Source organism: Lissotriton helveticus, chromosome 4_1 (genome assembly GCF_964261635.1).
Source record: "Lissotriton helveticus chromosome 4_1, aLisHel1.1, whole genome shotgun sequence".
In the NCBI taxonomy this organism is placed as follows: Eukaryota; Metazoa; Chordata; class Amphibia; order Caudata; family Salamandridae; genus Lissotriton; species Lissotriton helveticus.
The window spans coordinates 2,104,995,168-2,105,018,702 of NC_136063.1; the positions used below are offsets into that span (position 1 = coordinate 2,104,995,168).

The following is a 23,535-nucleotide window of genomic DNA, read 5'->3' on the forward strand; positions in this document are numbered from 1 at the left end:
GATTTTAAGGAGATCTTGACTGAAGGCGGACCTAGGGCCCGGGGGTCTGTAGACCAAAATCCCGGTGAAGGACCCCGAGGGGGAGTGGTTAAGTGCAAAATACATGGCCTGGAAGGAGTCCAGCATAGAGGGCAGGGGCTCGATCCGACATCTAATAGAGGTTTTATGCAAAATGCCCAGTCCTCCGCCCCTGCGGCCTATTCTGTCCATTCTTGCCAGGGCGTATCCCTCTGGGATCGCGTTTATTAGATCAGGCCCTGTGGAGTCAGAGGCCCATGTCTCGGTAATGAAGGCCCATGAGGGCTTTCTGTCCGAGATGAATTCCCTGAATGACAAATTATTTTTGACTAGTGAGCGTGCGTTAATAAGAAACCCGGTGTCCTTGGTAAGGTGAGGAGGTCCTGCTTTATAGGGCGGAACCCGCTTGTTGGAGGAGGCCAAGAAGGTGTGATAACTCCCTCTCTCGGTACAGCGACACTCAGGGGCGTAGATAAACTTTTCCGGGGCAGATGTATGATGACAGGGCTGCCAGGTGGGTTTAAGGGCTAGAAGGTCACATAACAAATATAAGGGACTAGCAGGGGCTTGAAGAAGAGTAGGACAAGAGACAGTCCCCCCGGCGCTTCCTCAGCGCTGACGGGCTGGACTCTGGCGTAACTCCGGCGCTGATACGGCGCGTCTGCTGCGCGGAGACATGGCCGTCTCCTTAAGTACGGTCCCTCTAATGCAGTGTGATGCCTCCCAACCCAAAATGGCCGCTGCCGAAATTCATAGCCAGGGACCTAGGGACTCAGCACCTGACTTGGCTGAGTGCCGCACGGAATGCGGGGAAAGTGAGTGGGTAGGTAAATTAAAACTGCCAGAATAAAAGCAGAGTGCAAGGAAAGAATTTCACAGTGAGTTAAAAAAGGAGGAAGCGCCATGTTCAAATCCGTGACACAACCACAGCGTTAGCGCACATAAGTCTGGCAATTCACACAGCACAACAGCAGCCTCCCGGCTTCCGCATCAGGAGGAGAACAAACAACTAAATCTCGCGCCTGTCCCAGGAGAGCTCCTTAAGTACTGTCTCTCTAATGCAGTGTGATGCCTCCCAACCCAAAATGGCCGCTGCCGAAATTCACATCCCAGGACCTAGGGACTCAGCACCTGACTCGGCTGAATGCCGCCCGGAATGCGGGGAAAGTGAGTGGGTAGGTAAATTAAAACTGCCAGAATAAAAGCAGAGTGCAGCAGCTCCAGTCCCACCATCGACAATAGTAGCAGTACCTCCAGCATAATTACTATTACACCCTCTATCCCAAATGGCACCACCTGTATACCTCTGTCACCTGGAGCACCTCTGTATTAGCTCCAACAGCCACACCATCACAACAAACACCATGCCATGGAGCAGCCAACACCACCAGCACTACTGTCACCATTAGCAATACAAACTTCACTATCAAAGACGCATTCACCTTCACAAATGCCACCATCCACATACCACCATCACAGCAACCATCACCACAACTCCATCATGAATGGCAATTCAAGCAACCCTGCAATCAAGGCAGGCACCAACAGCACGACAGTGTCACCAATACCACTAGTGAAGGCACTACTCCTTTAGCTACCACCATCTCAAGTCCCATCATTCGTACCACTGCAACAGCTGCAGTTGGTACCCTGTACACAATAGGAGCCCCTCATACATAGCCATGACTCCTAGTGCCGGAAGAGCCTCTGTTCCCATTGTGTTTGATTCTAGTATTACAAGTTGGAGAGCTCATGCCAGCAGCCGTAGGACTGGTAGAAAATCACAAAGAAAACATCTGTAGGAAGGTAGAATCCTTCTGCATGTTTAACCCCACTTTTTACCTGGTGCGAAACTGTGTTTTGACTAGTCTGACTGGCATCCTGCTAATCAGGACTCCAGTCTATCTGCTTTCTCCCTAAATTGTTGTGTTCAGTACTTAAGTACATCCCAGATCGAATACTGGGGTACCCATGTCAGTCCCTAGTATTTGGTACCCATGTACCCCGGGTATAGGTATCCTAGAGGTCTCCCATGGGCGGCAGCAGGTATTGTGCCACCCATGAGAGACCGTTCAGAATGGAACTACAGGCCTGCCATTGCAGCCTGTGTAAGTTGGTGCTTGCACCACTTACTAAAGATATAGGTTTACTATATCTTGGGTCACTGCGCTTACAACTTGTAAGTCACCCCTACAGCAGGCCTTTTCAATCCTGAAGGAAGGGTGCTTGGTTCTAAGTGAGAGGGTGCCGCTGCACGAGCAGGTCACGCCTGCAGCTTACGGAGTCCATTTTCCAGAGTTGTCAGTGAAGGAGCCATATTTTATATAGAGGGGCATCGCGTAATTACGCGATGACCATCTCGAAAACGTCTGCAACGAATCCCATCATGTAGGAATCATACCTCCCACACCGTAAACGGTGTGGGCGGTATGATTCCAAGCACTGGAAGAGCCCTCCGCTAGGCTCTCAGTGTTCCCGGTGCCAACCTTCTAGCCAGCACAAAATGGTTGCTGCCGACCAGAGACACATTTCTGCCCTCCTACTGCTGAGCCAAGCTCGAGCGGAGGAAGGTGGAACAATAGGCATCCTGTCACATGGAGGTGTGACCACCTCCCAGACAGGATTTAGTGCATTGGGACCAGATGGGTGCGCTTACCAGCGCCAGAAAGTCTGCATGAGGGGCACATTTGGTGTCCCTGTGCATAGTCCAGCTCAAACCAGTTCTGGGAGCCAACGTCTCTCGCTCTGGCACGAAACGGGACAAAGGACATAGGAGTAACCTTCCCCTGTCCAGACCCTCCCATGGGAGGGGCCCCTGAATCTTCCCAACCTTTTCCCAATGGTACTTAAGGGCTTACCTGGGTGTAGGTCCCTCGATTTGTTGTGGGATAAGATTCAGGACTGACACCACTGCACTTCTACCGTCTGGGCACTCTGGACTTCGTTTGGGCCGGGATTTGTCTTCCTAGCAGTCTGCTGCATCGTCTGTGCCTGTGCACTATACAGGATCTGTGCAGGACATGTGAAGCATCCAAGACACTTGAAGAAATCCCCCTTGAAGTGAAGGAGTCACTTCCCTGCGGTTTTTAGGCACCTCAACACTGCTGACTGGTCTGCTGATCCCGAGCTCCTGCGGACTCTGAAGGGTTCAACAACACATTTGGTGGTTTCCTACATCCCTCGAGGCCTGAGCTATCCGCTCATCGAGTTTGAGGCCAGTATCCCTCTTGGGGGCTGCATTAACTGAACCCCTGTACACTGCGTTCTTTTGCAAGTGCAAATGATTGTTGGCAACTTTGCGACTAGTGCATTGAGCTTCAAGTAGCCCCAACCTCCAACAACTTCTTCCACCAAGACCTGCAGCCACACCGCCTTGTGAGCATTGTGGCTTGCTCCTTTGGTGAGCTGCTCGAGGTCCTCTCGCGACTCCAGTGCCTCCGGCCTGTGGGTCCATTTGAGGGGCACCTTTGTTTCCTTTTGGCTCCTCTGATTGCTTGGGGCCTGCCCTGACTCCCCTGCTTGTGGTGAGTCCCCTGGTCCTTACTGGTCCCAACTTTGTACCTTTGTGACTTCCTACATGGGCTGCATTTGCCAATGCTTGTTGGTGCTCCCGCCGGACTCCGACCCCTCAGCACTCGACATCCTTCGTGGGACAGCTCGTATTCGGGTCCTGGTCATCCTCAGTGTCGCCTGTTCCTCGCAGCTGCAGAGTCAAGTTCATAGTCATCTTCCCTGAAGCACCTGACATTGGAGGGCATTCGTCTTCCAAGTCTCCTGTTCACTCCCGAGTGACATAGACTCTGTCTCCTCTGCTTTCAGGTACTCCTCTTCAAGAATTAACGTTTGGATTCCCACCGTCACTTTCTCCTCTTCCAGCAGCGGCACTTTCCTGAAGTCCTCCATTGGGTTCAACAGCAGTTTCTGACACCACTTCACCCCTATGCACCCGGTGTCCCTGGTGTAGATAACGTGAGTAGTAGGGTATCCATGGGTGGGGTGGCTCTCCAACCCTCTGACTTCCAAGGGGTTTATTTAGGGTCCCTTGGGAAGGGTCCCTAATCTTTAAAAATCCAACTGCAACTTGCACATAGACTTGTACGGAGCACGCAGTTGTGTTCTCACACTGCACACGCTCTCATTGAGGTCCCTATTTACTTACCTTGGGTAGTTCTGTGGGTCCCCAGCAATTTTACATCCTCTCAACATCGTCCTGACTCGAGTCGTGGTCTTTATTCCACTGTGTATATTTTGCTATTTACTGCATTTCTAATTGAAGTATTGTGTAGTGTATATATATACAGACTGGTGTCCGAACTTAGCATGAATGAATTGCACTCTGAGAAGTAATGGACTACACCTCCCATAAATCAACGTGCAGTCTCATGTTAGAGCAGCCAATCATGCACCAGTCTGATGCTTTATTGTCTCGAGAGGGAGTTTGTTCTTACCGAATAAAAGCTGATGGGGTTAAAGCTACTTTGTACTCGAGTGCTTCTCAATTGTTGGACCCACCCCGGAGCTTGATGTTTAGGCGGCCGTCCTGCCGCCGAGGAGCAACACCCCAAAAGCGGGGGCCACGCAGTCACGAAGCGAGTGGCTGGTTGTGTGGGGTACCAAGTTGGATAGTGAACAAGCTGTGCCTCCCGGGGCTCATGTGGAGCTTTGAACTTAGCATGAATGAATTGCACTCTGAGAAGTAATGGACTACACCTCCCATAAATCAACGTGCAGTCTCATGTTAGAGCAGCCAATCATGGCGTACGATATGGATAAAGTGGAGGGTGTGGCCCCATGAGTGCCAAAAGACTGCTATTCCGCCGAAGAAGGGATTTACCCGAAACGCGTCCGGACACCAGTCTGATGCTTTATTGTCTGGAGAGGGAGTTTGTTCTTACCGAATAAAAGCTGATGGGGTTAAAGCTACTTTGTACTCGAGTGTTTCTCAATTGTTGGACCCACCCCGGAGCTTGATTGATATATATATATATATATATATATATATATATATATATATATATATATTAAGTACACATTTTTATAAATACTTGGTGTGGTTCTTTTTCACTTAATCTATTCCATAAGATTGCATTCTGGTAAAACAAGCTACTTTACACTCATTCTGTACTAAGCCTAAAGGCTGCTCTCCACAGCTACCACTTAGAGAGCTTTCTAAGACCTCTTGAATCACCATAATGGACTGGTGCAAGGTCTCCACTTACATAAGTGTACATCAGATACCAGGCCAGCTTCTCACAATATCCAAAGCATTTTATACTATTTTACTCTTGGTTGTTAAGATTCATAACACATCCCTTATTATATACCTCAGAAAAAAGAAAGTACTGTGTGCATAAAAAGCCAAGTGATCCATTTAACATGAGCTAATCACATTTCCTATTTTATCCTATTGGTCCCAGAGCTCAAATTCTCTTTTGAAACAAGTTTTAATTTCTCCACCTTTCATCACTTTGCGTAGCCTGACAACTTCTTCATGGCCTGCAGCTCTCACAGGCTGAGTCCAGTCTAGACCGCACATTCCATTCTGATGTCTTTTGCTTGGCTGGTTGATATGACTGGCCCTCCTTCACCTCTGTCAGCTGCATGTATTTAACTCTCTGCCCATTGGACCCCATGAACAGCTGTGACTCTTTGTATTCCAAAGTATTTGCTATCCTCAAAGGGTTTATAGACCTGGGTTCATATTAATATGTGCATTTGATTTATGGGCTGTATTTATTGGAAGTGTTGAAGTAAGTGTTCTGTGGCAGTTAATCTCCATTATAATGCGCAAGATTTTGTAATCCCTGTATAAACGCTTGTCTCTAATTTCTGTATTATCAGCGACTTGTGACACACCTAGTCACCGATTATAAAGAAAAGACGTCAGAAGTTAACTGTAATAAGTTATTAGCCAGAAGCTGAGATAAATGGCAGGCCAGGTCGCAGAGCAGCTGTTTAAAGCAATGAAAATTAAAGGTTTCTTTTCTTTCTTCTGCTCTATTTTTAGGTCTCGCCTGGCGTTAGCAGCGCGCATGCGCTGCTCTCGCCATGCGAGGGCCTTTTGGAATCAATACGGATTCCAGATGTGCACATGGACGGACAGAATATGTGCATGCGGGCGACAGAAGTGCCGCTCTGTTTGCTTTTAGCCCCGCCCACCGGGACTGGATGCTTTACTCGCGGCGTGAGACGGCCTTTGGAACACACTATATTATTCACAATGGCAACAGCTTGTCTTCTCTTCTCTTCACTTCTCTCCTCCCCTCCTTCTTTCTCAGGTCGCTGCCAGCCTGCCTGCTCTTAACTCAAATATTTTCCCGCGAGGCCTGAACCGCAGTCTTTCCCCTCCACGCCTACTCTTTCGTTTCCCTCCTTTTCCCTTCCTCTCCCACAGTTGTAAACGTGATTTTTTTTTTTACATCCGCGGCCCGCTCTAACAACAGCGGCCTCGCGCCTCTAACATTAACATTGCACAGCTTTCTCGGGTTTGCTGAGGGATGATGTCCCAACACGGTCAGGTCTGCGCCAAGAGTTGCCTGTGCAAGTTTCAGGAGGCAGTGTGTTTACAGCAGGGGGGCATGTATCTCCATCGGATCTCACTCTACACAGTGCTGCGTATTAATCGTTCTCTAAATGATTATTATTCTCTTTCTCGCCCTGCGAAGTTGGCAGATGAGAGGAGCCTAAAAAAGGGACAGACCGGGGTGCACCCACCGTGGCAGTAAGTCTGTCCGACTGTGCCTCTAAACATACTTTCTCTTGTGAGAGCACCACTCCGCCAAAGCCAAGTGAATTCATTAAAAACACTCTGCCGCCTTCCTGCCCTATCCTACCTGCCCCTCCAGGCCCAGTACACTGACCTTACCTGGTATTTAGTTTATCTCGGAGCCGCCTAGCCCTGTCGATCAGCTGTGTCTGCTTCAGTACTCCGAGTTTAGTTACACCTTCCTTTTCCTTGCCTGTTGTTTTTAACCACTCTTCTCAATGTTGTGTTTTAGCTATGCAATTATTTTTAAATCAGGTGTCTCTAACGCTTTTGTGATGAGAGCTGGTTATGTTCAAGGGAATCATCCCGAGCTGTTAACATCATCCCTGTTCGTTCAGTGACCACATCAGCCTAGATTACATTGATGGCCACCAATTGCAAAATTACTTGCAATGATCACACTCATGAGTCAAGCTTGGTTGCCAGCAGTAACGTTAAAAAAAGATGTTGTCAGTTTGAAAAGCTGCTGTATGGGCAACACATAACAGCCTTAGCTGAAATGCTCCTGGCACAAACTTAATAGTTACTTAATAGTTATAAGTACCCCAGTTAAAAGTGTGGACGATTGCAGTGTTCACTCATTTAGTCTTTCTTGCCCCCTTTCTCTCAGCGCTTGTCCGCCCCATCCCTTAATCTTTTGTATCTCGAGTTCTACTTTTTCTCATATAACCTGCATTCCCTTCCATTCCATTTAAATATCTTATTCCTCTCCTACAACCTCCCAGCAATCCTTTCAACTTCGAAAGTCCAACCCACTAGTTTTCCTCCTCCTCTCCTACATATCACTATTCTCCTCCCTATTCTCTGTAGTGCGCATTATTTCACCTCCCACCTCTTCTCCACGTATATCTTCTATAATCTACGGGCACTTGTATAGGAGTTCCCTGAACTAGATCGCTTCTTGCATGATCTGTTCAGGCGCTCCAGTGACAGGTAGACAGATGGATGGGTTATGTGACTTACCCATTGCAATGTCCAGGGTGTTGTGCTTTATATCCAGGGTCCCCAAATCGTGCAGCAAGGAAAAACAAGTTTTGATGCGCATCTTTCCATCAAAATCACCTCTATAGACCAGTGTAGTACATGTAATATAGGATATATAAGCGACTCACTAGAATGTACTTTAGCATTGAAGCACATGTGACCTCAAGAGCTTTCTGAATCTTTGAAAGTCACAGTCCTGGTTGGAATTACTACTATTGTTGGTTGTGAAATACAATCGAGGCAGACAATAGGTGTGCCTAACCTGTTTGAATTCATTTAACATTAACATAAGTTTGTGCTTATTTCTGCAGACAAAAGCCCTTCCATCAGTACATTAAATGGGGATGCTCACTGTATGTGGTCAACATATTCACCTCTTAGACTGGCTAATTAATTACAGGAATTGGAAGGTAAAAGGTGACAATTTTACATTTTTAAAGTGACTGGTGTGGCATTGCTTTATTAACTTATGATTCACTGGAGCTAGAAACGTTTTTGTTAAAATGGGGAAACTATGCAGCAGATGATAGCATATGTGGTAAGTTCATGTTTAGGGCGTTCAGTTACATTTGTCCAGTGGCCCCACTTGTATCCAATTTGGACTCTCAACCTGGGCATGTCATTGTATATAAAGTGCTTTCATTGTTCTTTTTGTTTTTTGAGAGATGCTGCATCTAGCCTAGTCTAGCTTGAGTATTATTATTATTATTATTACCCGCAAGCACCCAAAAATCCGACCCACATTCTGACACAATTTTTAAAAAAGAAAAATTGCACGATTCCAGGTGGCGTCTATTGTGCTTCTTCATCTGAGCCTTATAGTTATGACGCTATCCCACGCTGAAATGTTGACAGCTTTTATTAATTGTTGGCAAAAGTACACATGCAATGCTTTGTTATTGCAAGAATATGGACAACTCAATCAATGCTATCATCATTTGGGCCAAATTACCCAAGCTGTTTGCACACTTAATGACAACTAGCATATTACCAAGGGCTAGTTTTATTCTTGATTATAAGTAGCACCAACGATGTGCTTTTGCCTCCACAAAGTGAATTTGCCCACCTAGAAATTCTGCCTGTATAGTGAGTTTGTGATACAAGCAAATCTCTCTGGCGCAGGGTTGGTAGTGTTTCAGGGTGGGTCTAACTATACGTTGGCAAACACTCAGTTGGTAGTTATTCAGAAATGTTTTGAAGTTAAATTCCTCCCTAGAATAGGAGTAGGTTTGCTAATTTCTTTGGTTTTGGGGTAGGTGGGGCAGCGGAATGTCAGCAACACAATTTATATGGTTTTAATGGCAGGGAGTATCTTGTGCATCACTTACATTATATTGCAATGCAAAAATGCATATCTGCATCAGAAAGGTGCAACTATAAGAGGATACCTTCTAAGGTAAACGTGTCCCCATTAAAAGGTACACCGTCTTTGTTGTGAGTTGTGAGTTGTATCAATTGCCCCATTGTGATCTCTCAGGTATTTTTTCTCCTTCCCTGCTTCCCGGTGGAATCGGTACTGGCCAACCAGCTGCAGGAAATGAGCTGCATGGCTAAATACTTATAAGGCCCCAAAGGCGAGACCGATTGCATTGCAAATGCTTGTTCTAGCTTACAGTTATTACCAGAAAGACCATGATTATTTTTTACATTCCGTAGATATTTATACAAGAACTAGAATCTTTCAGCGTTCTCCTTCTGGTGCCAAGCAAGAGCAGCCTTTTTTTTTTAAACTGACTTGTATTGAACTGTTCCTCATATCTGTTTTAAACATATAACTAGCATGTTTTTGATGTTTAATTTTGCAATAAAGTTTGTCTTTTTATTCTTCATGTTTACAAACATGCTCGCTCTTTTACATGAAAGAGCTCCACGCCCAGATTTTAAATGGTTTGTGTGAAAGTCCCCCTTAGTGGATATGATAAGGATATTGTAAGTCAACTCGGAGTTCCATAAGCTTTTAAAGGAAATCGGCTCTGCTCTTGTTCCACCTTATGGTTAGAGAACTCTTTGGTGACTTGCAATATGCTTATAATGTACGGCAGGGGGTACTTTAACGCTTAAACAACAGCAATTTACTTCCCTTCGGGAACAATCTTTCTGATAGATCTGATTACTTACACCCTTCCGTTCTCCCCAAACGAGGGTTCTGATACTGTTTCATTTTTTTTTTATTTCAAGGGTTTTTAATAATATTTGTTTTACCCAACAGATACATTCGCATTTCCGTTATGAGGTTCCAGCCAAACTTTTTATGCTCTGTATTTTTATGTCCTTTGAACGTGTGGAAAATTGACAAAAATGTCACTGGTGCATGTAACACCTTTTTAGTGGTCATCGTGTCACTTCCAGTGGAGATGCGGTACGCAGTTGAGGCTGAGCCCTAGTGTGTGATGCCTTGTAAGTACATCTTGTGGCGCAATGCAGACTGGGGCAACTCTGGTGAAAATATTCATGGGTTTTGTTAGACTGTGTTGGACTGCAGCTGGAGCCTTCTCACCGCATGTGAATTTACAGAACCCTTCAAACATCCTCCAGATTAACAGCATTTCTTGTTTGCACATTTCTGGCCAAAAAGGGGAATCGAAGTATTTCTCAGGGTCCATAAATCATTTATTTGTGGAACTGTTTGTGTACATCGTCTAATAATTATGAAAAATCTTAAGTGGCATGCATGTGAAATTCTTAATGTGCCACATTGATTGAAGCTCATTGCGGGCTTGACCTTAAATGCATTGCTTTGTGTTCACCCACTCCTCCTGCTATGCAAGATTGAGAGAATGGGTGCGATAGGTTGACCAAGGCTTGTTTTCATGTAGGTACTCGGTTACTCATGGTTCTGTTGTTGGCAATGAGCTCTCACTTCCACGTCTGAAGTTGGAATACTATGTTAGGTGATGCCTTCAGCATATCGTGGCACAGCTAGCTTGATTTCCATAGCCCTCTTTGCCAGTGCAGCATGGCTCAAAGGGTACCCCACTGCCCTTCCATCCAAGTGGACTGCCCATGTGTACCTGATGACAAGCATCACTGGTGCCTCCTTCCTGGAGGAAAGGCGTAGTTAAGGGCAGTTGCAAGTAAGCTTGACTGTTTATTCTCTGACTCTTCTAGGTTTACATTCAGTTTTAGCCAAGCGTGGAAATTCGCTTACTTCCTCCTATGACAGTCTAGAAGATTTTCCAGATACCAATGAGCCTGTATGGATTCTGGGAAGGCAATATGACATCACAGCAGGTGGGTGCCTGGTAAGACGTGACATGGAAATCACACTGCAGTCCCTTGTGAGCATTAGAGGTGAATGCATGTGCAGAAAGGAAGGAATCTTGTCATAAAACTGCAGTTAGTCTTGCTTTGTTTAAATGAGACTAGCTTCACTCCAGGCTGTCCTCCTGTTCTTTTAGACTTAAACCACAGACCTAAATAACATTGCAAAACCTTGCATGATTGAGTTTGCAGCAAATGGAATGTAGTAACAGCTTTCAGCATTGCTGCTTGAACCTGAAGCGCCTTCCACATATTCAAGTGTTTTATGGTTGTCATTAATTTATTTATGCAGTGCTGCTTCTAACTGTATATCCTCCGACCATAACATATGTTGCAATATAAAGATGATTAACTATCTTTTTTCAAATTTATGTAGTGTCTCCTTCTTTCCTTGCAAGTAATGCTGTATGCATGCATAATTAATTGCATACACATCCTTACCAATCAGGACATTGTTTCTTAAATGCAACTTCCACATATTCAAATCACCAATCTAAGATCAGTGGAAGATAAAAGGGCGCACCTGGGCTGGGAGTACATGAATGTGTCTTAAAGGAATCTCAAGCTAATCTCTTGATATGCCTCAAAACAATACACAAAAACTTCTGCCTTATTCTGTTGTTTATTGCAAACCAGTGTAAAGAAGTCAAAGCTTGAGCAACAAATTGCTATATCTAACCTGGTAGTAAAATTCTGAATACACTGCAGATTGCAGACTTTGAAATTGTTATGAACACGCCCGGATTGACCCTATTACGAAAATTCATAGCGATTAAATTAAGGCATTAACTATACTGATTTGTTAAGAAAAGGAGTACCAAGTGGTTTCCTCCTTGAGGGTTGAGTTAGGAAAGCATCACAAGTGACATTATTGACCAGAGCATTTGGAGGAGAGCGGGAGAGGCCCAGACTTCTAAGCCAAACCAGGACAAGGGCCAGTAGAATGGATTTGATGAGCAATATATCCCGTTCATTGGGATTCGGCTTTAAACAGTCTATTTGACATCATCCTAAAAACAAGCAGAAGAAAGCAAGCTGCAGTAGCTGATGGGATCAGATCTTCTCCTTGCTGGAGCAGGATAGAAGCGCCTTCGTGGTTCATAAAAATGTAACCCAAACTAGAGTAAGAATTCAGCATGGGGGCAGCGGGGGCTATGACAGAAATTGTATAATAGCGTTAAAAGAGCTGATCCATACAAGACTTCCCATTTGACTTGCTTGAATGTCATTTTAAAGGGGGTGCACAGCCCACAAGAGGTTTCTAAAAAAAAAAAAAAAACTATTCTGTCTAATACTGTACCTTACAGGACGAAATTTGGACTACCTGAGGTCTTAGGCAAAGAAAAGTCATTTTTGATTCATTGTAGTAGATCCTACCCATTGATGCTTCTTGACTGGGCTGTCTGCTTCCACATCTTTGGGAGACTGAGATCTTCCGGGTGGCTGACCTCAAGCTTTGAGATGTGCTTGTGTCGCATACATTGCAGCAGGTGAAGCAGTACATGATAAATGTGATATACCTTTTGGTGGAAATTGATTATACAAGGAAAGCAGGCGCAAACAACCTTGTCTGACTTATATTTTGTAAACTCAATTAGACAGACCTTGAGCTTTTGAAAAACAGACATTGTACAGTATGCTCAGCAGGTATAGCATATTGTAGAGCCACTACCTAACTGGATGTTTCTTTTTTAATTACAGACAAATCAGATTTGTTAAAAGACGTCAGCTCTCGCCTGTGGTTTACCTACAGAAAAAAATTCTCTCCCATTGGTAAGTTTTCTTGTTCCATTGTGTGTGCATCAGAGCAAGGAACAAAAACTAGCATCTCCTTTCAAGGTGAAAATGCTTGACTTGCATCAACTGAAACAAGCAGGCTGATGTAAAGAGCAGCCTTTGTTTTGCTGCTTATTTCTCTTTGATGGGGTGAGCTAAACCCAATAGAAAGGCAGAGGGAGTAAAATAAGAGATTTGTGGAAGAAGAATATGATCTGTCCATTTGTGTATTCTCTTCCTCTGGTGCATTTTAGTTTCCACTACATGGACATACTTCACAGTTCAGCTTTCTAAAGTCTCTATCAAATGTTATTTCCTGACTTTTGTAAGGCGATCAAAAAGGAGATAACTGTGAACTTCATTAAGCTCTATCAAATCACTACACTCAAAGCTACAATGTAAATAATAAATATCTAGCCACCTATGGGCATTTGTGGAAGTAAGAATCTTATCAGATGTTATAATATGTAATCTGGGGACACATTCGTGTGTCCTCTGTTTAGGAACTTGACTATTTCAGGACAGCCCTGGCGAACAGTCAAGACTTACTTTTGGAAGTGGAGGGGACTAGACACCCTGATTCGGTATGACACAGTAAATGATACTCAATAACATCAATTTGTAGTCAGAGCGGTACATTAGAAAAGCAATAAGACTTTAACAAGTGAGAAAATAATAATCCAATTACAAAGAAGATACATACAAAAACAGAATATGCTGCTTGTTTCCAGGGCTGAAATAAGATCCAAAAGTTATTAAGGTTTCTTACCTCTAGATTTCTGTTCTTGTGTGCCCATTTGCCAAATCAGATGGATACTTCTAACTACAGATTTAGAATATCCCCTGCACCAGACTGGATGTGTATGATTTTTTAGCATAGGTCTTGAATACCAGTAGGTGGTGTCATGTGGCTCCGGATTCACTCCTCTCTGCCCCAGAAGTAATGGCTGAAGCTATATATAGGAACCACCCAAGACAACTGACATCCGTTCCTTCCTTCCTGTGCCTTTGTGCCCTAATCCAGAGCAAGCTCCTAACTTTTTCTCGTAAATTGATGAGTTTTTTTTGCTATATATATATATATATATATATATATATATATATATATATATATATATATATATATATATATATATATATATATATATATATATATATATATATATATATATATATATATATATATATCCAAACACACAGATGGCGTGCTTCTGCCGCTTCTCACAGCGGGCGCTCGACAGGATCGCCACACCCTCTAAATACACAGTTCCTGGCGTATTTGCAGTGTACTCAAACACCAGAGTCGAAGCCCAAATAGAATTTCAGTGCTCAGGTTTATTGGCGAAAAAACCGCCCCTACGCGTTTCGAGGTAAGCCTACCTCTTGCTCACGGGAGCAAGAGGTAGGCTTACCTCGAAACGCGTAGGGGCGGTTTTTTCGCCAATAAACCTGAGCACTGAAATTCTATTTGGGCTTCGACTCTGGTGTTTGAGTACACTGCAAATACGCCAGGAACTGTGTATATATATATATATACTTACAGTGTATAAGGCGACATGTCACCTCCTGAAAGTACAGGGTTTAAGCCTTGTAGGAACTATTGCAAACAGGTGTTTTTGACAGATCCCCATGAGGTTTGTCGCCGATGTTTGCGTTCGGGTGATGATTCCAACTTGTGTGCCTTGATGCACCACATCTGGGAATGTGAAGCCAAGCTGTACATCACAAACACTGCAGGAAGTCGCATAAGACCTGCTCATGCTCGAAGTCGTGGACGGGGACCAGTTCCCACTCTCTGTGCCATTCCCACAACAGGACTTATTTGTGGTCAAAGTCTTTAGGTAACTAAAACTATAAAAAAAGAAGCACAAAATATCCAAACGGGCCTTGTCACAGCGTTGCCACTCTCCTGAAAAGTAACAAGGATGTCACTGTGCCCCTCAGTCTCATTCCCCATCCCCTACCGAAGAGCCGACTCTGCAGCTGATCCCGGTGCACCCTGAATTTTCAGAGCTCTTGGTGATGCTACAACAGATTAAGGTATTTAAAAAGGCCATACTTTGAATCTTTGCCACCCTACCGGCTCTCTCTGGTGTGCCTTTGGGCCCTTAGGACCTGCGGAGGCCTCCCGTCTGATTACCACTGGCGACCCACCCTGGACGTCACCTCTGCCTTCTGAACCCATTTCGGGTTCAGCTCTGACTTAGGAACTGACTCCACAACCGGCACCACGGTTAATGCTGATCCCTGCCACATCCATACCAGCCCTGTCTCTACGGGAGGATGCCAAACTCATCGACCTGTCTGACTGTGAAACAAATCCCTCTCAACCTTGGCATAAGACAGTTCTGATGGCCCCAGCTCCAAATACTCTGACTCTGATAAGGACAGTGCCTATGCCTAGGAGCCGTCCTCTTGTGCTTCAGCAATTTTTCGGATTGAACTCTGACCAGAGTCAACCAGCTTTTGGAGTTGATGGTGGGCATAAATATTCGACATCTACATGTGTGTCAGTTAAGCAATGGCAGTTGACCACATGCGACCTCCCTCCCAAAGTCGTGGATGTCATCCTTGTGGCAATATGTCCTACTATAAAGTATTTGTACGTTGGGACAAATTTGTGTCCTGATGTAGCACCTGCAGTATGGAGCCATTGCGGGCCAAACTGCTGGATGTTTTGGTCTTCGTTTTGTCCTTGACCCAGTAACCACTTGAGTGTGCACAGTTAAAGGTTGGTTATCCGTCAGCCCATTCCACCTTTTTGCATTTACCAAACCAACCATCCTCGTTCAAATCACCTTTTGTGATGCAATTTTTCAAAGGTTTGATCCATTTGTTTTCTCCTAAACCCTTTATGATGCCACAGTGGCACCTTAATTCGGTCCCTATTTTCCTTATTTGTGCCCCTTTTGGGCAATTTCACAGCTCACTTCTACATCTCCTGATCCTAAAGATGTTTTTACTCATTGCTATAACCTCATCTTAATGCGTGAGTGAGCTTCAAGCTTTAATACCTCAGCCACCATACACCACCTTCTTTCAGGTCAAACTGTTGCTGAGGAGTAGAGCAGCCTTTCTACTGAGGGTTGTGACTCTTTTCACATCGGATAGTCCATCACTCCTCTGATGTTGTTTGCCCGACCCACCTCACCTTTCAAATCAGAAGGAGAGACTCCATTGTTTGGACCCCAATAGAACGCTCAGCTTTTACATCAATGGTCTGAGCCTCTGTTTATAGGGTTCTTTGGGGCAAAGAAAGGCAAGGCAGTGCAGAAAAGAAATGTGTTCAGGTTGATAGTCCTCTGCATTAAAATCTGCTAGGCAATGGCCAAGAAGCAGCCTCAAGAAAGATTGAGGGAACATTTTACTAGAACCTATACTGCTGACACTGCATTGGCATGCATGGTGCCTCCTGGATATTTGTCAGGCTGCAACGTGGGCAGCACAAAACACTACTCCTTTGACAGGCAGTCCTGAAGGAAAGGACATTTTGGCCTTTCAGTCCTGTGGGACCTTTTGATCTATAAAATCTCACTATAGGGGTTCTAGAAGGAGAAAGTATTACCTTCTAAGGTACCACGCCATGTAATCTCGACTCACAAAAGGTAACCGGATGGTGTACCCAAACTACTCACTAGAAAAAGCAAGGAGAGGGAGGGACAGACAGATGCACATAAGTGTTAAGACGAGAACCCGCATGCACCCTAAGGTGACATGCTTCATCATTGGGTTCCCACTTGCACACTGGGCCCGCAAGGTGCCTGCCCCTCACTCTGTCCCACATTGGATGATATAAAAAACCTCACGCTCCTCTCCTACGGGGGAATGGTACCCCACACTGGGTACCTTGAGGGCCCAGTGTGCAAGACAGAACCCAATGATGAAGCATGTCATCTTAGGGTGAGTGAGGGTTCTCGTCTTAACACTTGTGTGCGTCTGTCCCTCCCTCCTTCTCCTTACCATTTGATTTATGTCATTCCACAGACCCACCACAGTGGAAGTTACTGATTTAGTATCTATTCTAAAGGCGAAGAATCTGCTATCGAAAGTATCCGTCACAAGAACAAGTTACTTACTTTCGTAAAACTGTTTCTAGTGGATTCTCGGTCTAACCACAGACTCTTTATCACCCTTGGGGTTCTGTGGAAAGGACTATTTCCCATATAGAAAGGTCCTAATTCAGAGATCTGCAAACTGGTACAAGCAAATGGATTTTGGGTTCTGCATCTGAGGGTGCGGATGGTTTCTAGAAAAAAAATAACAGCGCGCTTGAGCAGCACCAGTATGCCTCTCGAGCTGTCACTTCTGGTGCATAGCAGAGTTGATGTAGAGCTGCACAATACCACCCACTTTCACACAGGGGTTATATTGAAAGTTTTTCCTGAACTAGTCTAGCGCTTGGGTATATCTTAAAGGAGAGGAATCAGCAATTAGATATAATGAACACCAGAAAGAGCTTTCCCGTAAATAAGTATTTGTTTATATCACTGTGACTTGGTGCTCCGAAGTCAGTAGTTCTTAGCATTAGCTAAGTTCCCTCAAAATGATTATAAAGATGGGCATGGGATATAGATCCTGGTTGCCAGAGGAGATGGGATAAATGGTGTTATCTCCAAAAATAGACCAGATTTAATCTAATAAATGGAAAAAAAAATCTTCCAACATAATAATGCTCCCACCTACCAAAGTCTTCAGTGCAGGCAAGTGGTCATGTGCCGATGACCTGGTGTCCAGTTTAGGACACTCCTCAAACAACTTGGGCAGTGCTTAATTTGAGCCAGAGCTGTCCGGTGCTGAGCACCGGCACTAATTTGTTTCCGGTGCTCGGCACCAGCACCTAATTGTCAATGCCACACTTAGGGCAGTCTGCCACAAGGTGGCGCTGCTCATGGAATTTAGAGAGGAGCATTATAACAGCTGTGTAGGGAAACAATATACATACAAAATTTACGAATACCTGCCTCCCCAGCCATTTATTTAGCTTTGGGCCCAGGAATAATTTTTACTGTCGCATTTACATCCGAGAGCGACGGTTACTAGTTGTTATGGCACGGATGCCAAGGCCGATGGGTGGTGCAAGCTGCAGTGGCCACCTGGTCAGAGCCCTGGCACTTAATATCTTACAAATTAAGCTTAAGGATCAAAGTGGTCTCTGCTGCAGTTGGGTCCTCTTGGAAGTCAAGGCTGGTTCACCCATGCACAGTAATCCCCCTTTAACACCGGAGTGTTTGTGTCTACATGATATTGGCCTGCACTTCTGGTTTCCTTGCCCCCACCTAAAACCTCCCCCCCTTCAATGCCTTCCACACTAGAAGCGTGATGATACATGATAACGCACGGCTGCACTGTATTGTATTAAAACATTAATACAAAGGTTTGTTTTAAAGAAAAAGGATAAAAGTGGTCCCTTTGCTTTTTAACTGGTGTGATTTTTAAAGATATTTGTTTGTGCTTGCTCATCAGTGCAGCCGTGCCATTCACTAATTGTAAACGTGGTGACCATATTGGAATGGACTGTTACATTTTCTATTGCTGTCTTACCATCAGGACCGTGATGATTTAATCATAATGGTGAACGCTCAAGAACAGTCTAGCAGCTGCATGAAGGGCAACCTTTGAGCCCTGCTTATCTAGAGGACCACCTCTTACCCTCTCTTTCTCCCCAAAAGACCACAGTTTCCTTTGTCCAGCATTGATACTATCGGAACTAGGACCACTGATTTTAGCTAAATGTGAAGCTCGTAATTCAGTACCATACCCAGTATATTCGTAATAGTGTTGAGATTTTAGACTGAAATTAAAGGGACTCGCTGATTCCGCCCTGCTAGTCTTCATACTTGCTGCACTGCAATATATAGCAAAACATTTTGTGGAGTTCAGATATTATTGTGGGCACTTCTTTTCGCCAACTCTGTATACATTTCAGAATATTCATGAAGAAAGTGCAACACTTCAGTGATGGAAGCTGTTCTATTTCCTGTACGCTGTTATCTGTCAATCCCAATGCACGCTGTGCTATGGGTAGGCATACCCTTATGTTTGCTCAGTGAATTAGATTTCAACTCTTCATTGCTTGCTGGTCTTTGTACATTGTAGGAGGAACAGGCCCTTCATCAGACACCGGCTGGGGCTGCATGCTGCGATGTGGACAGATGATGCTTGCACAGGCTCTGATCTGCAGGCATTTAGGAAGAGGTAAGTGAAACTATATTGCTGTAAGAAGAACAGGTTACTTCTGCTACAGAATCACCTATAGCATCTGTGATGAAATCTGTAAGAAATTGGATTATTATTTTGAGTGGGTGGCTACGCACCTCAACAAATAATCAATACTCTTTTCAAAGTAAACCATCAAAGTCACTAAATTAACCTGACGTTAACCCACCGTATCTATGGCACAGAGCAGACTGGCCTAATTTAGGACACTGTGCAAAGTATTTATGCAGTCCCAAAACAGTAATAAAGTCAAAATGCAAAGTAATAAATATCCCAAACCGATTTAGAATTTCTTTATAAAGAAAATGACACCAAAATGACAGAAATCCAATAAGGGAAACCAAAGATGTTTTTTTAAACATTTTTAAGTAAGAATAGCGCCAAGAAACATAAAAGTGCCAATGATAGTCAATAGTTGCAGTAGACCAGAACCGAGGCACAATTTGACACTGACCGTGATGGAGCACAGGTCAGATACACCAATTAGGTTCGTCCTAGGTCCAAGAGTTTGCCTTTTGGCTTTAGTCCTCTAATTCCTAATCAACTACAGGAGTATACTTCTAAAGCCCCCGGAGCTCAGAGTCCTACAGACTCACGGCAAATTAGGCAGAGGCAAAACAGCAGTGTCCAGTTGAGGCCCAGTTGCCACTGGCCATTTAGGCAGCTGTAAGAAGAGGTCTTTTGTAGCTTGTTGTATCCCTATACATTTAACAGGCAGTCCGTTTTATTACCTTTGGAGCTCACTTCAGGGCTCTTTTCAGGTCATAGAGAGCAGGTTCAGTCCTCTTCTGATCTTCCTCTGGTGTAAGAGTGTTCTGAAGTGGGTGCCTGGTGATGCCACATTAATGCTAGGTATTGGTAGTGGGTAGTAATGACGTTTGGACAATCACTAACCAGTAGTGTAAAAGTTCCTGACTCCAACCCTACCCACTTTTAGCATTTTTAAAATGATAAAACTCTGCAGCTGCACTAAACTTGGGATCTGAGGTCTCGGGGTGTATGTGGGGAGGGTACTATGGAAATCCCATTGCACTCACATCTAATACCAAAATCTAGTTTGAGATGACCATGATACCCCCATAAACCCAGAGACAGACGTCTGGTAGAACAAAGCAAAATTTTTCAGCAGCTAGACAGTGGATACACAAAAATTGTTTTAGCATCCTGTTTCCCTTCCTTCTAAGTGTTCTTCCAGTGTAATATGTAAATACCCAGAGACAGACGTCCGACAGATAAACCAGGTCTTCAGCAATGAGAAAGTAGATACAGAAGGATTGTTCTAAGTGCACTCCCTGTTTTATATGCAAACCCAGCTCACCTGTCAAGCAGAATTTCTTACATTAGGATTTAGTAGGATTTCACACTGTAATGTCAAAAAGCATGACGCACTCGTGCCCTGTATATTCTATCAGGTCAGAGTAGTAATCTCTGCCCATTCAAGTCAGCTTATTGTTTGTTCCTAGGAGGCACTGCACACCTTTTTCGCACCTATTCAAATACTAATTACTGGCTGGCAGACATGAGAGCAAATGCAAATTTAGCTTCCAAAAGTTACCTTGTCCTAAATATTTATTAAAAATCTGACTTCACTATTGAATTGGGTTTTTGATAACTTTTAAAAATAGTTGTTTAATTATTTTTCTAGCTAGTCTCATCCCGAGATACAGTATTATGAATCTTAAACTGTACTCTGGCTTTCTACATACAACATGTAGGCCAGGTCTCTCGTACATCACACATATCTGCAGTTTAAATCTCTCTGAGAGAAAACAGATAAAACAGGAAGGTGAGTGTTTCCCATCATGTTAGTGGGCAGTACCTACCCTAAAGTCTGGCACATTGTGTCTCTAACTGAATTAAAACCAAAAGACATCGTGGCTGATCATTCAACCTAGATTGGCGGCTCTTCTGCCATAATTTATGACACAGTAGCCACTGTAACATGGCAGGCCTGAACTCAGAGACATGGAGTGAGAACTCTGCAACCGTATCAGTGAAAACAGGATGCTTTAACTACTGGAGGTGCAGATGGACGATCTGCTTAGGTAGATGCTTTCATATATACCTGGTTATCCGGATGTTACCTTCCAGATGAAATGTCTTCCTTTTTGCCTCTGTAACTCGTTGCACACAGCCTGCCAAACCATATGCCCAGGCAATGCACCCTGGACTTGCTTCACGTCTGTTTTTTCACTATGTGAAGCACTGTCTGTATGCAGGGATGTGGCTTCCCCTCCTATACTCCCATCTCCCTCTTGTGCCCAGCATTGGCCCCAGAACCCAGCACATGCGTTCAGTGGTTTCAGAACCCACAAGATACATCCCTCAGGCTTGTATTCACAGCATATTTTATAATCTGTGCAGGCGATGTTGATCTTTGCAGCGTGCTGGCTTGACATCTGACTAGATTTCATCTTGGTTCCATTCTCTAAAACATATTTTGTAGTTATGTGTTCCCTTTCTCTTTGGTTACAGCAGGTAGTGCTAGATCACATGCTTTCCATATGTGATTACTGTTGCTTCCAGTCTGTAGGGAAGACCATAGGCCGGAAAGTCATGCACTTTTACAAATGTTGTTTTATCAGTGGTTATAAGCAGCAATTTATTACTAAGAATATTAGAGCCACTAACCACGTAACATATTATTTGCGGTTCACTGTTGTGCTCTTTTGGTTGTACCTCACAGATTTAAGATTTCCTTAGGCAAGGTCCTTCTAGCGTTGCAAGTAAAAATGTGTTTTTGTGTTTGTATGAATATATCTCTTTGAAGAAGTGCTTCCTCAGTGCTGGAATCACACTGTAGCCCATTGAAAATATGTAATATTAGTGCCTTTTTGGCCATTGTTTCCTCTGCTCCCCTCCCCGGAAACCGTTCTCTGATTTATTGCACCTTTGTTTGCATTATATTTCTAGCTCCTCCTATACCTGCCTTTGACTTTTGAATGATTCTCTTGTTTGGTCAATGGAACGTATCCCACAATGCCTTTGGAACAAGCCATGGTGGTTTAATGGTATGGTGTAACTTGCAGAAGATGTACATTGTGAGAAAACCCAGTTCTAATACATAGTTTGCAAAACAAATATTTACCGTACAACCTTATTATTTTTTTCTTGTTTTTTCTTTATTTTTCTAGATTGGAGGTGGGAGATACACAAAAAACAGCCAGATAGATACCGCCGAATATTGCAGTGTTTCTTAGACCGTAAAGATTGTTGCTATTCCATTCACCAAATGGGTAAATACACTTCAATGTGCTGGTCACCATGTGGAGTTGATATTTTATTGAGATCTTCCAAACATTCTTTCCCACTCTTTAATGTAGTTATACCATGAGCTCTTACCCTCTTTTTCAAGTATGATCTTATGTTTGCAACCAGTAAATAAAGTTTATGTCCCAGGTTCACTTAACTTAAATACCATATTCTGTTCCACATTTTTATGGTCCTTTATGGTTCTTTGTTTCATTTCTGTGCGTAACTCTTTTACATTTGACTACACAAATTCTTACGTCTTGATCAGAGCTGCCTTTGAGGTTCACAACAAGGGATGGATGCTAAAACAGGAGTATTTATCATTGTGTGTTGGTCAACTAACTATTTTATGCTTGGGATAATAACATTACAACTGCTGCAAGCATTTTCCAATACCTCCATTTGAGAAAACACCTCCCACACATATATAGGTGTGAACAAGTATCCATATTTCCTCTTTGGAAAAAACTGTTGTAAGCAAGGGACTTTTGTATTCCATGAAATTCTAAGTCTAATAGAAAATCCAGGAGTTTCACAAAATATGATGGAACCGTTTGCAAGTGTGACTCAATATTAATTGTATCTTAAAAGATCTGGTTATGAAATTTCAAAAAGCATTGAAACTGTGTAAGTGTGCCTCAAACTGAATAAAAAGACGCACAAATGATGAAGGGAATGCAGAACAAATCAAACATTCACTCCCAGTCAAGAGATATGGGTTAAATCCATTGTTCTTGTTCTCACCTTGCAACCCAGGTTTAGACCCAGCCATATGCAAATCAGTTTTGACCCTGATCCTCAAGAGAACAGTCCAACCCGAACTGCCACGCCAGGTCCTCACTGGACTGGAAACCAGCATCCTGGGACCGGTTTCGGGGTATCACCCCTCATTAGCCACGCTAGTTTGAAGTCAGTGGCACAGCGAGCAAGGGACCCGCGTCTGGACATGCCTATCCCACTTAGGGAAAAAAATGCTGCAGCAACAAATGATGGATGGAATGCTGAATAAATCAATCACCCCCAGTCAAGAGAATGGGATAAATCCATGGGGAACAGGGTCAAGACTGATTTGCATATCACTGGGTCCAAACTGGGATGGCATGGTGGGCAAAAGAACAATGGATTTAATCCAGATCTCTTGACCGGGGGTGAGTGTTTGAAAAGTTTCATCACTCCGTCCATCTTCTTGTTGTGTTTGCTCAAACTGAATAAAGCAATACATCTCTCTTTTTTTACAGCACTGACACCATCCAAACTAAGGG

At 43.9% G+C, this 23,535-nt stretch overlaps 1 protein-coding gene across 3 annotated transcripts in view; it reads left to right on the forward strand.

The window, feature by feature from the left end:
• ATG4A (autophagy related 4A cysteine peptidase) overlaps positions 1-23,535 on the forward strand; it is a 176,807-nt gene that overhangs the window by 27,642 nt on the left and 125,630 nt on the right. For all 3 annotated transcript variants that reach the window (XM_078688781.1, XM_078688780.1, XM_078688779.1), the window contains exons 2-5: positions 10,877-10,999; positions 12,731-12,802; positions 18,902-19,000; positions 22,156-22,257. In XM_078688781.1, coding sequence (XP_078544907.1) covers positions 18,940-19,000; positions 22,156-22,257 — 163 coding nt within the window. In that variant the 5' untranslated portion in view covers positions 10,877-10,999; positions 12,731-12,802; positions 18,902-18,939. The remainder of the gene's footprint in view (positions 1-10,876; positions 11,000-12,730; positions 12,803-18,901; positions 19,001-22,155; positions 22,258-23,535) is intronic.